Here is an 18,338-nt window from a genome sequence, read left to right as displayed (position 1 = left end):
ATTCATGCAATTTATTGGTTTATTTATGTACTTTATTATATTTTTAACAGCATTTATGCAGCAGTTATGTTGGTTTTCTAGCTAGACCAGCATTGACAATCATAATCCAGCCTGAGCCAGCATGGGACTTCATGCTGATTTTTTCAGCATGGTAAAATGAGCTGAATTCTGTCTGTAAATACATAAAATAAACATAAAATACATCAAATAGACAAATGCAAGTGCAGTACAGTAGCTACTGAGCACAACCGCAAACCTTGCCTTTAATCTGCTTTCATACTCTGCTCTTGTATCATTGCATGTGTACTTTTTGTTTTCTTTAGGGATTGTGTGCTTCAAGAAGAATCCGTTAGAGGAGAGAAATAAAACAAGCTGTCACAACAGACAAGAAACATAGTACAGTTAATTTCTATTGAAGAACTCCTAAGGCCTGTAACAAAGTAAAACTCGATAAGATGTGGGAAGTTGAACGCACATGGCGGCGTGTGTTGCGATTTATCTCCCCTGCTGTAAATAATTGCGTGTTTGGAATTATACCGGAGGAGACGTGGTGTGTTTGATGCACTGTCAGATTGCGTTTCGTGGTTGGAAACGGATTATAAAGCAGCACTTAATCAATTTCCAGTGCAAGTTGTGCACCGACGTCCTTGTAAAGGTTCCCTGTCTGTAAGTTGATGTAATTATGACTTAATCTGTGAAATTTTTCATATATCACCACACCCCAAAACATTTCACCGTACAGGTTTTTCAAGAGTCGTAGCTCACCGAAATAAAGTGTGTTTATGACCCGAGAACAGTATGGTAATGTGCCATAAAAATAGACGAAAGTGTGCTCCGCTACTCTAGGCAATGATCGGATAATTTATGAAGGCCGGGGATCATGGTGAATCGCATTGTCCTTCCCTGCGGAGTATCTGTCATGATGAACAGGGGATGACATCAAACTTGTGCTAATCTCTCACCTTGTTGAAAGTCATACGCTCAGGCTCGTCTTCGTTTTCAGTCTGGAAAGTGGAAAATCCCTGCTCGTGTTTCACGAGTGAGGCCCAAACTTGGGTTGGGCACACATACAATGCAAACATTGAGCCTTGGTGCGCATATGGGAAATTTAGGTTCAAATCTGGCTGTAAAACATGTTTTCTTTTCGTTCTCTCTCTACAGCAGAAGATGATCCCTGCCAGACCAACCCGTGCCTGCACGGTGGGAGCTGTTTGACCGAGGGGGATGGATACAGTTGTCTGTGCCCTCAGGGCTATTCGGGAGAGAGCTGCGAGATCGGTAAGTGGATTAAGAGAGAGGTCGGGGTCGGGACAAAAGAGGTCAAGGACGTTTGAAGGAGCTCACTGCAGCTCTAGAAGTGCACTCGAATTTATGCACACAGATAAAATTGGATATAAAACCAATGCAAGCATTTTTTCTAAGGGTTATGCCTTTGACCCTTGATGTAAAATCAATGAGTACGATTATTAGCAAGACAAAGACCTGCAATGTCCACCAAAATGTAATTTACCAGCTTCTTGATCAGATGCAATCATTTTGGTCGGGAGGTTATAAAGGAACTGTAGGTTAGGGAAATTGTAATAAAAATACCAGTGCTGAGGTAAAAAAAAATAGCACATTTAAAAATATATATTATTATTATTATTATTGTTGTTGTCGTCGTTGTTATTATTATTATTATTATTATTATTAGTTATACATTTATTTTACCTTTTGTCACTTTTGCCGTTCAAATTATTATTTTTTTAATAGGAATTGTAGTAGTAGTAGTTGTTGTTGTTGTTGTTGTTGATGTTGCTGTTAGTAATAAAATAAATAATACATATTATTAGAAATAACAATTAATAATCATATAATTATTATTGTTGTTGTTGTTATTATTAATTTATTTTACCTTTTGTCACTTTTTGCCGTTCAATTTTTTTTTAATAGGAATTTTAGTAGTAGTAGTTGTTGTTGTTGTTGTTCTTGATGTTGCTGTTAGTAATCAAATAAATAATACATATTATTAGAAATAACAATTAATAATAATAATATTATTATTATTGTTGTTGTTGATTTATTTGAACTTTTGTCACTTTTTTTAGTTTTTATATCCATTGTTTTATTTTAATAGGAATTTTTGTTGTAGTAGTAGTAACATTTGTTGTTGTTGTTGTTGTTTATGTCTCTGTTAGTAATAAAATGTATCATATATTATTAGTAAATAATTTTTGTATTAGAAATAAAAATTAGTAATAATTATTATTATTATTATTATTATATAAGATCATATTATATAAGAATATTATATATTACAGAAGGTCAACAAATGTTCATAATTAAACATGCAAATGTGTTAAATTTGTAAATATTTAAAATAATTTTAGAATATATATTTAAAAAAGTCGTACAGGTAAATCATTTTGGCTCTAGGGTGTTCAGCTGACTGCAAAAATTGGGAACCCCTGGTGTAGTCGATATGAGTAGCTCTGCAGGGGAAGATGGTTTACAGAAGCAGAGAGACCTGACAGCAAACTGCGAGGTGGCATGTACGGGAAGTGGCTGCATGATCTGACAGGGCTGCACACAGCTCATTCTTCTCTGTCAGACAAGAACAGGAACAGGTGAAAGCAGAGCTGGGCCAGAGGTTGGAAGGGTTTTGAGAAAATGAGAGCACACTCTGAACAGGAGGGAAAGGCTATGCTGTGAAGAAAAAAAGGAGAGAGGGATAAAGAGGTAGAAAAGAGACAGGAATAATATATATGGAGCAGCTAGAACTGTAATCACTTGAAGAGTGCATGAAATGACAGTCTTCAGAAAGCAGTTAAGATCCATAATGTGGTGTATTTCTCAGTAATAATGTAGGTTAGAGTTTTATCCTTCTGAATTGGAGTGGATCATGAAAAGTGGACATGTTATTATTAGTACTATTACTATTACTCATACATAGGAGTAATGCTTTTCAAGATTTAAGACACATAGATGATAAAACTTGCAGAAAAGGCCCTGAAAACCACCCATAATTCGTATAATGGCAATAAGTTTTGTAGATGTTTTAATAGATTGCTTTCAGAAGATATACTGTAGGTCATAATGGCCGATAACCCAAAATTCATGGGCTTATGTATTTGATTTTGAAACTAAATGATGAATCGATGCAAAATGAAATGATGAATCAAAATTATTCTGATAAATATGTGTCATGATGGTCTATAGATGAAACACATATCAATCAAATCAAATTCTATGCAAAGTGTATAAACGGTCTCGGACGAGTTTGAAAAGTATATTTTTTTTAAAAATCCAAATGGCGGTAACATTTTAAAACTGACAATGAACAACAGTTTTAAAAGGATATCTCAAGGAATTGATTCTCACACGTTCCAGAGTAATTAGTGAAAGATTAAATCTGATAATTACAGCGCCACCTAGTGTTTGACCGATGAACGTACACAATGGGTGGGATTTGAGACCATCCTACCTAGTTTCGACAATTGATATGTGTTACAGTCTTTGACAACCAGTTTTAGGGCAGAAAATATGTAGGGATGAGGACAAAATCAGACCAAACACTTTGTAATGCTGGCAAAAATCTGTGCATATATATTTATCTGTCTTTATATTTAACTTTCACCTTTTAGTTGTAAAAAATTGCACTGCTTTTGTGCTCATAAGCTAAACAGACAGCTCAGGCCATAATAAGGTGTCATTACGGAGAAGCGTCTGGATGTCAAAGGTCCCAGCTATGTTATGGTGGAGAGGTCAAAGGTTAGCAAAGCTTCATCATCCCGGGTCTCATTATCAATCTATTCACAAGCCAACTGCACAGTCAATATGTGAATTGTGCTAAACTACAACAAACAGTCAATCTGTCGCTAGCACTTGTGCTAGTAAGCATTACAGTACGATGCTAATTGGCATGTACACAAATAACCCGTCTATAGATTTGATTCACAGACAAATTTTATACCATTCTGCACAGCCTTAGGGATTCATTTCAGATTTTTGACGCAAATGGCATTCGGAAGAAAACAATTCATGTTTATGTAAGTTTGACACTTTTGGACGTCGAAAGTTCCTTCAGGTGATTTAGTAATTGGCTTTTCCTGTGGAGGATTCTGCATTAGCAATGTGTGTAATATTAATTACAGCTAAAGGCAGAAGGTTAATTGCATATTACTGCAAACTCTTGACCACATTTTGTACTAACCTTACACTTGATCTCTGCAGTCAATGTGTTGTCTTATGAAAGAAGGATGAATTATGTAGGGAAAGTGTTCTTTGATTTCCTTTTTTGTATTCATATTCATTACTGCTGTTTGCTAAGCCTTGCCCTGCTGTGCTGAAAACATGACCGTTTATGCTGCAAACATGAATAATATTGTACCTCATATTGGGTGGTTTATTGAGAAAAGGTGTAGTTTTACAAGAGTTTGGACAGCATAAATATTGGTGGAGAATGCGGGCACAAATTCCATAGACTTACATTGAACAAGGTTTCGCTGAGCCATATCTACAAATCATAATATCTGAGCCATATCTACAAACCATAGAGACTTAACAGTGGTCTCTTTAGGTCTTAGGCCTATAGCAACCACACAAAACACCCTAGAAACCACATAGCAACACCCTAGCATTATATCTCTTGCTGTCTATCTTAAGAACAAAATGTGTACTGTCGTTACATGACACTGCAACATGATATCCTTGGACTCCGTCCTTCGGGACTCAGGTTGTGCTCAGCAATTTGGGAAGAGGCATTTAGGATCCTTGCATAATTTATTGACCGCGCATCTACCGGGCAATTGAAACATTTATGAGAAAGAGCAAAGAGGCTCGCGGCAGGGACAAGATCACTTTCTTTAGACGCACCACATGCCAACATCAGCCAGACGAGCCTGTCCATCAATCTACACGGGCTCCCGCTCCAGGAGATACATGAGCTGGATTGAGACACATCCTCAGTTTGGTGATATTCAATAATTTAAGGAATGCTTGAAGAGTTCACACATTCATTTGAGACACAAAATGGTGCAGAAATACCTTGACGGGTTTGGATTGCTATCCGTAACTGTTCTCAAGCATGCAAGACAACTCTAAACATCCTCTTTCTGGACATATTGTGAGTTAAAGGAGTTTTCCATCGTATTTACGACAGATTAACCCTAACGACAGAAATGCATTTACAGTTACACAATTTTGACTTCAAATTAATGTTTTAAGTTCAAAATATATTTTTATTGACACAATGCAGTCAATTACCATAAACAACAACTTTGATTCATCCCTTAGTTTGTAAAGATAAAATTGCAATAGAAGTGTATATGACGAGCCATTCTGGTGGGATTCCATGCAAAATTATTCCATACAAAAATGTGGGTTATTGAGCTGTGTAATGTAAATATAATTTAAATATGCTATTTACATACTATTGTGATTTGCAGCATTATTTAGATATTATTCTCTCAGTAACAATAAAGATTATGGTGATCATCTATTTTAGTTTCTACATTCCAGAGTTAAAGGTCCATCAAATCAGCCGAGCTCAGATCAACAAATGAGTGTGGAGGATACTCAATGAGTCAATGGGTCACAACTGCTGCAAATCGGGATTGGGAGGTTGTGCAGTGCATTAAAACAATTGAAAAGCCAAATATAAATGCCGGCCATCATATTTATTCAGCCTTCAGGGGAAGTAGATGATGTTTCTGTCAAAGCTGAATAGCGCAAATACAGTTTTACAGTGCAGACGTAATGCAGTCAGACTGAAGCACACCCATATGATTCAATACTCATTCACTTTGTTGAAAGCAGTCGATATGTGTAGTCTGAGAAGCAATTTAATCTCATCGAATAATATACTTGAAAGGGTTACGTTTTCATTGGATGAATCTGGAGTTTCACCAGGTCCTTATAATACACCATATAATATTTTATTTGCATATTTTAATACTTTTCTACCATAAAGTATTAAATTATATATATATATATATATATATATATATATATATATATATATATTGGGATGATATACCGTCCCATATTTTCCATCTTTCAGTCTCTCTTTTTCACTCTACTTCTCCATTCTCTTTTTCAGTACTGCTCCCTCGACCCCTGTCCCCTCTGGCCTGTTGTTATTTGCCAGAAAGGCTGTATGAAAATTGCAATGCACTTCCAAAATGGAGTGAAAGCAGCCCTTTTGGTCCCCCAAGCCTTTTTCTCCAGTAATACATTGCATTTGCCTCCACCAGACTACCATATATTTTCTCCACCCTTAACCTCGTATGCATTTCCTCCATGGCTTTGTTTGGTCCCTCTTCTCATATTGCAAACGCACAGGCATTATTACTATTAATAGCACATATTTGCTAGTAAGCTTTTTTTTTTTTTTAGTTTTAATAATTAAGAAAAAAGGGGTTGCTGATAGTGAATTAATTATTAGAATTCTTAATATTTTTAATTAATTTTAATTAGTAAATGTAAATGTAATTTTAATTAATTTTAACAATAATATTAATAATTCAATAATTACTTATATACGTGTTACTTATATAATTACTTATATAATTAATAATAAGTTAATTTAATAACTACATATTTTTCTTATTTATTTCTTTATTTTCTAATGGATGGATTGATGTATTAAAAAATAATTTTTCAAATGTAATTATGGTGTCTATTTGAAATGTAGCAAAAGATTGCTGATGGGCTTATGTTACATTTATATTTGTCGATTGTAATTTTATGTTTTATTATAAAATATTAAAATTGACAGATTTATGTAATTTATAATATTTATTTTTTATTACATGCAAAACAAAATAACCCCTTTAGCAGCCCTCTGATATCAGGCTCCATAATTGCATGTAAAAGATGAATGAAGTTTATCCTATCAATATTTTTGCCCTACAACCCTAGAGAGCAACTTTCTTCTGGGACGTTTCCCGAGAGGAAGCTCAGCCCACTGCAGCATCTTGCACATCGGCGCGCCTGTTGATTGATGGCTATGTGGGCAAGCCAATCCCCCTGTGCCTGGCTGCTCTTTACGCGGGATGATCGCCCCGCCTGCCACCAGTGGCTCATTAAATCATCCCATGGCACATTCCATCCTGCATGGAGAAGTGATCAACAAATCATTGACAATCATTCTTCATTTGCTGACAAGTACCCCGGTGCGACGGGCTGTGTGGATCCCTGCACCCTCGGGCTGTCGGAAAGGACCAGCACGCACAAACAACCTCAGGTCCATCTGCTCCGTCAGACTAATGTTGGCAAAGACAGGTAGAGGGCGGCCCGGTTGGCGGCCCAACGCGACAGCAGGGGGCGGAGCAAAAGAAAACACAGATTTGGAGATTAACGAGTTTATATGAGTTTGGCTCAGCAGGCGATCACAGAAGTTGTATACACCTGCTGTCCATAAAGTCCTGGACTGCCACATTGCTACAGTTTACAGCAGCTAAAGCCAAACTTTTACAGTTCTGTACAGAAAAGCGTCGGTCTTTTATTTTTCAAGTTGGCAACAAAAAGCCTCAACTAGTCAGATGCAATAAATCTAAATTTGGGGATTGTAACCGGTGGACTGCTATGCCTTTTTTTTTTTTAAGGTTCACACCAATATCTAGAGTACAGTTATTTGTGCTTAGAGTAATTTAAAGAAAATAAAAATTTCAGTTATTTATTATTTGTGTGTAATAAAAAACATAATTACTAAAATAATTTGAAAATCCGTTTGAAAGAAAAAAGTTGGCCTTTACTAAAAACTAAAATAACAGAAATATCAAATATGGAAACTGTAAACAATTTATGTACAGTTATATAATTATAATTAATAAATTATAATACCCAGTTATTATTTAAATATGAACTTCTTTATTCTATTCTTGAGTCCTATTATAGTATTTTTCACAAATACATAAAAAAACATTTAAATAAAGTCTGCAACCAACAATGCAGAACAACATTTATTATTCTATTATAGTAATTTTTTTCACAAATAAAGAAATTGTTAAAAACACAAATTAAAAGAAAGTGTGCCCAACCAACAGTGCAGAGCATTTTTCAATTATTTATTTGTTAAAAATTTAAAAAAAAAATTTTTAAGTAAACAATCTTTCTAAAAAATGTAACTTATTCAAATAAAATATAAATTTAATAAAAATAAAATAAAGTAGAAAAACTTTTTTAAATTCGTAAATATAAATAATATACTTCATACAAAATATTATATTTATTAACTATTATAAACTAAACTAATATAAACTTAAAATATCAACAACTTTATTCTATTATGTAGTCCTATTATAGTACTTTTTCACAAATAACTAATTTCTTGAAAACAGAAATAAAAAGTAAACACTGCAAACAAAATTGCAGAACAGCATTTACAAAAATAATTTGAAAAACAATTTGGAGCTACACTAAATATAAATAAAACATGAACTATAAATATGAATAATAAAAATAGAATACAAATTATGAATTTTAAAAAAAAAAGTGATACAATAAATCTGTAAACATATTATACTTTTATTATACTTGTACAAATATTTTTTAGATGTCAGCCTAGTTGTATAGGCCTATTATAGCACCAAAAGTAAATTATATAACCAACAGTACATTAAGTAATCTAGTAAACTGTGAATATGACATTCCAGCCAATATGGTGTTAAGCATAGTGTTTGCTTTTTTATTATTAGACAAGACAGTTAAGTCGACAAGATACAACTGAGGATGGAGATGTAGAATAAAATATAACAAAACAAGACAAAATGAAACAGTCTGTAAATGTACGCAGGCCAGAGTGATGAGCGTGAGTGTTGTAGTGTAGTATGCGCTTGGCTGAACTCTCCGCTGATGAAGGGATGAAATTATGTATGCTGGCCTGTGATTGGATGCTGATTCAGCGGTGTCAGTCATCGTCCGTGTGATGCTCCTCCGCAGTAGGATGGGAACAGAATTTGTAAAGCCCAGTCATTTACTGTACATTTGGTAACAAATTGATTTCCTATGAAGTCAGTGTCTGGGTTTTGGAGCCTCTTATCGCTGTGGCAGGTGGATGGACGTGTTGTCCTGGGAATGAGTTCTGGAAATGAATTATGGGGGGGGGTTCTCTTATCTCAGCTTCACCGGGACGGCTATCACGTGAATGTGTGCCGCTTTGAGCTTTGACACCGCTCTGTGTTAAATCACAAACACTTATCACAGATGTGCATGCAGAAGAAAAGAGATGCTAATGCTAATGTCTGTTTGTGTGTGTGTGTGTGTGTGTGTGTGTGTCTGTCTGTCTTTCTATCCATCCATCTGTCTGTCTACTTGTCCATGTATCCATCTGTCTTGTCTATCGATCTATCTGTCTATCTATCCTTCTATCCATCTGTCTATCCGTTTATCTGTTCATGTGTCTGTCTTCCTATCTAACCATCTATCTGTCTTTGTATCATCTGTCTGTCTTTCTATCTGTCCCTCTGTCTGTCTGACTGTCTGTCGGTTGATCTGGCTGTCTGTCGTCCTGTCTAACCGTCTGTCTGTCTATCTATCCATGTGTCTGTCTGTCAAATCATCTGTCTGTCTACGTGTCTGTCTCACTGTCTGTCTGTCTGTTTATCCATCTGTCTATATGTCCGTTTACCTGTCTATCCATCTGTCTGTCTTCCTATCTATCTATCTATCTATCTATCTATCTATCTATCTATCTATCTATCTATCTATCTATCTATCTATCTATCTATCTATCTATCTATCTATCTATCTATCTATCTATCTATCTATCTATCTATCTATCTGTTTGTTTTCCTGTCTAATCGTCTGTCTGTCTGTCTGTCTATCTGTCTATCCGTCTATCTATCTATCATCTGTCTGTCTATCCATCTGTCCATCTACCTGTCTATCCATCTGTTTGTCTTCCTGTCTAATTGTCTTTCTATCTATCCATCTGTCTGTCTATCTATCATCTGTCTGTCTGTCTGTCTATTCATCTATCTGTCTGTCTATCCATCTGTCTATCTATCACCTGTCTGTCTGTCTATCCATCTATCCATCTGTCTGTCTACCTGTGTATCCATCTGTTTGCCTTCCTGTCTAATCGTCTGTCTATCTATCCATCTATCTGTCTGTCTGTTCATCCGTCAATTCATCGTTTTGTCTGCCTGTCTATCTGTCTATCTATCATCTGTCTGTCTGTCTGTCTGTCTATCCATCTGTCTGTCTATCGATCTATCGAAATGCGTCTCTGTCTCGATCTCTCCTGTCTCACAGTGAGCACACACCCTTTGCTCTCTGGGTAACCAGCTCTTTTTGTGTCTGCCAGTCTCGATGGCTAGTCTGTGCTCACTGAGCCTGTACTTGGTGAGGATCCATCTCTGCTTTGTGTCTCTGACACTCTGGAGATAATCTTCCAATTCATAATTTGATTTTATGGTCCGATATAGTTGTAATTTACTTTTTGTTTTAGTTTCTTGATTCCAATGTTCCAGATTGTTTTTAGATTGTTTGATAATTTGATTAATTTTGCTGTTTAGGTGAGAAGCAGTGCTGGTCTGAGACTGGTTAGTGTTAGTAGAGTTAGTCATGTTAGTAAGTCTCAGAACCAGCTGACTGAGTGGACTCTTTTCGGGGTTCAGTTCTTGGGTTTGTATTGCTTTAAAATGTAGCGGTTCTGTGGGACTTGATTTAAGATGCATCCAGAATTTGAGGGACCTTTTATGCATATTAATAATCAATGAGAATCGGCCTAATTCTGCCCTACATGCATTATTGGGTGTTTTTCTTTGTAGTTTTAAAATCATTTTGCAGAATTCTGTGTGTAGGGCTTCTGTTGGATGTCTGTCCCATCTATTGTAGCTCTGATCACTGAGTGGACCCCAAACCTCACTTCCATACAGTGCTATGGGCTGAATCACACTATAAAAGATTTTACTCCAAATTGGAAGCGGTATTTCAATATTTTGGAATTTTTTCTCGATTGCGTATAGAGCTCTTGAGCTTTATCTTTGATACCATTCACTGCCATACTGAAACTCCCCGATGCAGTGATGATCAGGCTGAGGTAAGTGTACTGCATCGTGTGTTCTAGGGCGGTGCTGCCTAGACTGAACTGGTATCTGTGTTCCTGACATCTGGGCTTTTTCTGAAAGACCATAATGTTGGTCTTTTCGAGGTTTACTGCCAGGGCCCAGGTCTAGGTGCTCCTGTAGTCTCTGTGGGGTGATTGACAGCAGCACCAGATCATCTGCGTACAGCAAAAGCTTGATGTTTTTGTCTTGTAGAGTAAGTCCAGGGGCTGTAGACTGTTCCAACTGCACCGCTAATTCATTAATGTGGATGTTGAACAGTGTTAGACTCAGGCTACAGCCCTGCTGCACTCCTCTTTTCTGGGTGAAGAATTCTGTATGTTTATTGTCAATTCAGATTGCACATTTGTTGTTTGAATACATTGATTTTACAATGTCATAAACTTTACCCCCTACACCACTTTGTAAAAGCTTATAATATAATCCGTAGTGCCAAATAGAATCAAATGCTTTTTTGAAATCGATAAAACATGCAAATATTTTTCCATTTTTGGTCTGTTTTACGTGTTTATTGATTAGGGTGTAAATGTGGTCAGGACACTGTGTTCGTTAAGGAAGTTTACTATTCTATGGTTTAAAATACTACTAAATAACTTCCCCAGATTACTGCTCACACAAATGCCTCTGAAATTATTAGGGTCCAGTTTATTTCCACTCTTATGAATAGGGGTAATGAGTCCTTTGCTCCAGATGTCAGGAAAGCAGCCTGGACTAAGTATAAGGCTGAATAATTTGAGCACAGCTGTCTGAAGCTCAGGTGTGCTTCAGCATTTCACCTAGAATGTTGTCAGGACCACAAGATTTTTAAAAAATGTTGGCTTTTGAGTTTGTTTGTCAATTCTTTATATGTAACTGGGAAGTCAAGTGGATTTGGATTATTTTTAATTGTGTCTTCATAGGTTTGTAGATTTTGTTTGATCAGATTATAATTGTCTTTGAGTTGTTTTGGTGGGATTTCTTTATACAAATTTTCAAAATTCTTTGTCCAAATATCTCCATCTTGTATTGGTAGGTCTTGTGGTTTTGTTGTGCTCAGTTTATTTCACATATCCCAGAACCGATTATGATTTATTGAATGTTCTATTTCTTGTAAACTTTTGGTCAGATGGTGTTGCTTTTTTGCTCTAATTGTGTCTTTGTATTGTTTTAGTTTTGAACAGTATTCAGTTCTTATGTCGGTGTTGTATGGTTCCTCATGTTTAATTTTCTTAGTTGTTTTCTTAATGTTTTGCAGTCTGAATCAAACCATTTTTCAACTTTTGTTGTTTTTTTCTTAGTGTATTGTTTGCGTTTCTTTTTCAATTCACTTATATATGCTGCTTTTTGAAATATGTAATTGATTTCATTTTTAGCCAAATTAACACCATCTTTAGTTGTTTCAAATTTTTTATTCATAAATATAGTGATTAGATTCTTCAGTTCTTCAGAATTCAGGGCTTGGATAAATTTTTCTGCACTGTCTGGAGTCCGTTTATATCTCTGCTGGACCTGATACAATTTGCAGGTTTCCAGCTTGTTTTGTTCTGGTGTGTGATTTGTTTTAATATAAATGTTAGTTTGGTTATGGTCAGAAAGTGGAGTTTGCTGTTTGACAGTGAATGCACTGAAGGAGGAGGGGTCCATGTCAGTGACACTAGCTCCAAGACCTGAACAACATGTGAACCTCCCTAAAGAGTCCCCTCTGATCCTGCCATTAAGTATGTACAGGCCTAAAGCTCGGCAGAGGTGCACTAACTCTGTACCATTTTTATTTACAGTTTGGTCAAGATTATTTCTTGCTGGAAGTTTTCTTGTGAGACTCGGGGAGCCAAAGATATAGTCATTGCCCTTTGGATCTATGTTATCGGGTTCAGATCCAGTTCTTGCATTAAAGTCTCCACACAGCAGCACCTTGGGCCTGGAAACGGCTGATCTCTGTTGTTCAGATATTCCTCATCATGGTAAGAGGATTCTGCTGGGGGAATATAGATGGCACAGAGATATATGTCAGTGGTTAAAATGCCAATTTGGTTGTTTAGTTTTAATCAGCAGTGAAATTTTCCAAATGTAATAATAGAAATGTGTTTGGCCAGAGCTTCCCTGTACCACACCAGAATTCCTCCTGAGCCTCGTCCATGATGGACTGTATTTAATTTAACTGAGGGCTATCTGTCTATCCAACTATATATCTGTCTGTCTGTATATCCATCTATCCATCTGTATCTGTCTATAACTGTTTTTTTTGTTTCTCTTAGTTCAGCAACATCCTAATGTCAAATTCTATCAGAGTCAGTTGAGATGTATGTGTGTGTGTGATTAACATGTAAAAGTCATGTGAACACGGGGTGTTCTCTTAGCCAGCTGAAGCAAGTGTTAGATAAGGAAGTTATGCAAAATGTGCAGGGCTACGGGACCCCCGGGAGCAGGATTGAGAAAATTTGTGCTACACGGCTTCCTTGATCCTATTCTTCTGATCCAGGGTTCATCCGTCTGCTGATATCTGATTGATTTTGACAATTTTGAGGGAAGTAAGAAGTGACTTTTTAGTTCACACACATCTCTATTTATATCCCAGTTAGACAGCAATTTCTGATCTCGCGCATTGATTAGAGTTTCGTTGGGCTTTCAAAGCGCGTCGTGAAGATTCCCCACCTGGAGAAATATGGCAGATCTCCTCATTCCCACATGATCCCCCAAGCTGTGTGGATTGCATCACAGCCAGGGTTAGAGGGGGTTTACAAAATCTATCCTTGGCTACATAAGCCCTCAGGCCATCTAGAGTGTCTGATCTGGTCAGGGGGAAATCTTCAACACTGCATCTCACTCCATTCCTCTTGCGTTTCTCTTTTCGCCACATTACGCTGCTCTATTCCTTCCTCTCTCTCTCTCTCTCCCCTCCCCCACTCTCTCTCTCTCTCTCTCGCTCTCTCTCTCTCTCTCATTCTGTGTTTGAAGACAGCTTTGAGAGCAAGTTTGACCTCCCCACACCAGAGAGAGAACAGAGGCGCTGTCAGATCTGAGGAGCAACAGTTTGAAATGTTGTGACACCTCTGCTCATTAGCTTCTGCAACGCTCCCCGAGTTGTTGCACTAGCCCTGTCAGCAGTGGCTTGGACAGTGCCTGACTTCAGCTTACTGAGATGCTGCCCCCAGCCGAAACCCCAGCACTTTAAACTCGACCAGACCGTCACAATAAATCATCCAGCTGCTTTCCTCCAAACTTCAATTTGATTTGTAAGTACACATGGCAGATTTGTCTAAAACAGTTTATAGGACTGAGAATACTTTAACCTGATTAGACATGAGCATCTATCTATCTATCTATCTATATCTATCTATCTATCTATCTATCTATCTATCTATCTATCTATCTATCTATCTATCTATCTATCTATCTATCTATCTATCTATCTATCTATCTATCTATCTATCTATCTATCTGTCTCTGTCTGTCTCTGTCTGTCTGTCTGTCTGACTATCTATCTATCTATCTATCTATCTATCTGTCTGTCTACCCATCCATCGTCCATCCATCTATCTATCTATCTATCTATCTATCTATCTATCTATCTATCTATCTATCTATCTATCTATCTATCTATCTCTATCTATCTATCTATCTATCTATCTATCTATCTATCTATCTATCTATCTATCTATCTGTCTGTCTGTCTGTCTGTCTGTCTGTCTGTCTGTCTGTCTGTGTCTGTCTGTCTGTCTGTCTGTCTATCTATCTATCTATCTATCTATCTATCTCTCCATCCGTCATCCATCCATACATCCATCCATACATCCATCCATCTATCCATCTATCCATCTATCTATCTATCTATCTATCTATCTATCTATCTATCTATCTATCTATCTATCTATCTATCTATCTATCTATCTATCTATCTATTTACATAGAGGCTGCATTTAGTGCCGATGACACGGTATTTTAGGTGTTTAGTGAATAGGATGTAGTTTTGCGCTGAAATGTTCAACTGTTTTGTGATTTTGCCCCTAGATGTTTCAGACCACATTTGACTACAGCCTCTGGTCCTTTTAACCTTAATCAACTTTTATAACAGCAGTAAACCTTACTCGTCTATGGACATCTATATTTGTCTCAAAACTATCAATAACCGAATGGCTTCTATTGATTGAAGCACACCCATGTGGTTTAAGCAACTGAATGTATCAATCTTTTGGCATGGCAGTCGCTGTCAGTGGTCTGAGATCCTTTAAATGAAGAAATGTCAGAGCAGTATTGATGCATGTGAATGTCGGTCGTCATTTATAACTCTCGGCTCCCAGCGGGTGACCGGCTCCCATTGTGCAGATGTGATTTGTACTGACATTATTGCATTGCAATCCTTCCCTTCAATCCATCTCCTGTATTTATTTATTTATTCATTTATTTATTAAATAATAATTATTTATTTATTTATTTATCCTTCAAGCAAATACTGTAATCATAATATTTTATCACTTTTTATTTTTATGATTACTTAATTTAGATTTATTTATTCATTTTTATCACAAAATATCGCAAACACGAACCCGAACCTGACGCAAACCAAAGTTATGATGAAATTAAATGAAACTGCCGAAAACATGACAATTTGCAGGACCCATCACGTTAGCATTATTAGGAGCGTCTCAAGAGACTCTTCTGAGACGCAAATTGACGACTCTGTTTCATCAGTGTTCTGAAAGGAGTGTTTGTTCCCACAGGCGTGTTATTGTAGACCGCCGCCTCAGTAATAGCAACTTGAGAAAAAGATTACAAGGACTTGGCAGTGCTGTGTCCTTTTATGCTTATATATTATTGTTTCATTTTTGTTTGCTCATCAACTGCTCCCGTTTGCTGATTATCCCACTCCCGGGCACACTCCATAAAGCTCTCCGCACTGAAAAAGCCATTCTCGCACCGCCAAAGCAATTACGATGAAGACAATCAACAGAAACAGGACACACGCCTCTCTGAAAGAGTGTAATTTATCTTTCAAATGTTAAACAGTAATAAAATAATGTCTCGGAAAGCTTGGAATTTCATGCACTCGTATGGAATGTCATTGCCGACGACTGCAGCGATTCTAATCCTTTGAGGAAATGTCAGGGTTGTCTTGTCATTGTCATCCATCTTCAGGGCTCTCCTAAACTCCTCCTCCTCAAGGGAATTACAGCACTTTGGTAAAAGTTTCCTGTGAGGAAGGTTAAAGCAGAAAAGTTTGAAACGGATTATATAAACATTAGTAGAAATTACTGATATATTCATATACTCCATTTTGTTGTGGAATTTTATCCATAAATGTATCCATCCATACTTTCTATCCTTCTGTCATTCTATTGCTCTATCATTCTGTCTGTCGTTCTACCATTCTGTCATTTGTTCTATCACTCTATCATGCAATATGTTGTTTTATCCATCTATCTATCTATCTATCTATCTATCTATCTATCTATCTATCTATCTATCTATCTATCTATCTATCTATCTATCTATCTATCTATCTGTCTATCTGTCTATCTGTCTGTCTGTCTATTGTTTTAACAATGTACCGATAGTTCTAGCTATCGTTCTATCTGTCGTTCTATCACTCCATCTTTCTACACTTTTTGTTAAGGCATTTTAGAGTCTGTCCATCCATCCATACATCCATGCATCATTCTATCTGTCATTCTGTCTGTTGTTCATCTATCTATCTATCTATCTATCTATCTATCTGTCTATCTGTCTATCTGTCTATCTGTCTGTCGTCTGTCTGTCTGTCTATCTATCTATCTATCTATCTATCTATCTATCTATCTATCTATCTATCTATCTATCTATCTATCTATCTATCTATCTATCTATCTATCGTTCTATCATTCTGTGGTTCTATTTATCATTCTATCTATCTAATACATATACTGTACATAATGCAATCTATAGTGAGCTTTATTTACATAGAGGCCACATTAAGTGCTGATGAAACTGTTTTAGGTGGTTAGTTATATAACCTGTTTCAAACAGAAAAGTGTAAAATGAATTATATAAACATTTGTAGAACATGCTGATACATTGAAATACTTCATTTTGTCAAGCCATTTTAGAGTTGTCTCCTCCCATTCTGTACTTTCTGAGTTGGCTCAAAGCAGCGGAACCAACAGTTCAATGTCTGTATACACAGACAAGAAATGCACTTTGATGGCTTTGAGCAAAGGCTTGGAGGTGTAAACAACCCGAGGACAGAGGGGTGCTGCGTCCCAGACAGCTGATGCATTGCAAATCGGCCACTGTCAGATCCGTTCACATTTTCAATCATTATTATTTGAGGCCAGAAGCACGGCATGATAAAATATCATCCGAGAGAAGTTGTGGAAGAGAGTCCTTGCTTTGTGGTATTGATCTTTCTCTTCTCGGAGCGTTATTAGAGTCTGATCCCATGAAAAAGCGCTGGATGGATCATTTGGCCGTGAAATAGTTGATTGCATTTGAGGTCTCATTTATAAGGGAAGGGAGGACTGTTTACATTTTATTTGGCACGTCATTTACAAATGCCCCAGCAGCCGCTGAAATTGAAAACATAAATCTGGTCAACACCAAACTAAGCATCTTCCCTCCGGCTCTCGGAAGCTGCGGAAAACGCTCAAAAGCCAATGTCAGAAGGGACAGGGTTGACTGACTAAGGCTGCCCTCAGCTGTTTTGTACAATGTTTTCAGCACAAAATACTGGCCCTGTTTGTCTCGTGTGGCCTCTCTTCCTGTCCGGCCAGCTCTCAGGACACTTGTTTTACTAAGGCTGCTGCCAAAATACTATTGGTCTCCAGAGGAAGGAAGGGATGCCCGGTCGGTAAGAGTGTCTGGAGGAGCCATTCGAGCATGAAGCATGTAGTGTGAGTATCCCAGTGGCCCATTTGGTGCTTACTCAGTTTACTGTACCACTTGTAGTTCATTTCGGACACGAGTAATTTACTTTGAACCAGTGTTATCAATTTCCAGGCTGGTTATGATTATTTTAGGTGAGCAGTTATTGCATTGATGTGATTTGCAAATCAGTGGGATGTGAATCTTGAGTAAATTAATGATTCTGATTCCTTGATTCTGCACTGTAAAAAATGACAGTGAATTTAACGGTAAAAGACTGTACAAATGCTACTGTAAAAACCTGTTAAATGATTAACGGTAAGTTCCCCTACTATATACGGTGAAAAACTGTATTGGACATTACATGTAATTTTATGGTAGTATACCATTTTTGAAAGTGAAAAAGAACGTATAATTTACAGCGAATAACCGTAAATTGACATTCCCAGAATTCCCTGCATTTCATTTCAAATT

General features: G+C 36.8%; 1 protein-coding gene across 5 annotated transcripts in view; it reads left to right on the top strand.

Moving 5' to 3' along the window:
• Positions 1–18,338, top strand: part of ncanb (neurocan b) — a 181,223-nt gene that overhangs the window by 120,064 nt on the left and 42,821 nt on the right. For all 5 annotated transcript variants that reach the window (XM_058760549.1, XM_058760545.1, XM_058760547.1 and 2 more), the window contains one exon: positions 1,162–1,278. In XM_058760549.1, coding sequence (XP_058616532.1) covers positions 1,162–1,278 — 117 coding nt within the window. The remainder of the gene's footprint in view (positions 1–1,161; positions 1,279–18,338) is intronic.

Source organism: Onychostoma macrolepis, chromosome 22 (assembly GCF_012432095.1).
Source record: "Onychostoma macrolepis isolate SWU-2019 chromosome 22, ASM1243209v1, whole genome shotgun sequence".
Lineage (NCBI taxonomy): Eukaryota > Metazoa > Chordata > Actinopteri > Cypriniformes > Cyprinidae > Onychostoma > Onychostoma macrolepis.
This window is presented reverse-complemented; position numbering and strand designations above follow the sequence as displayed.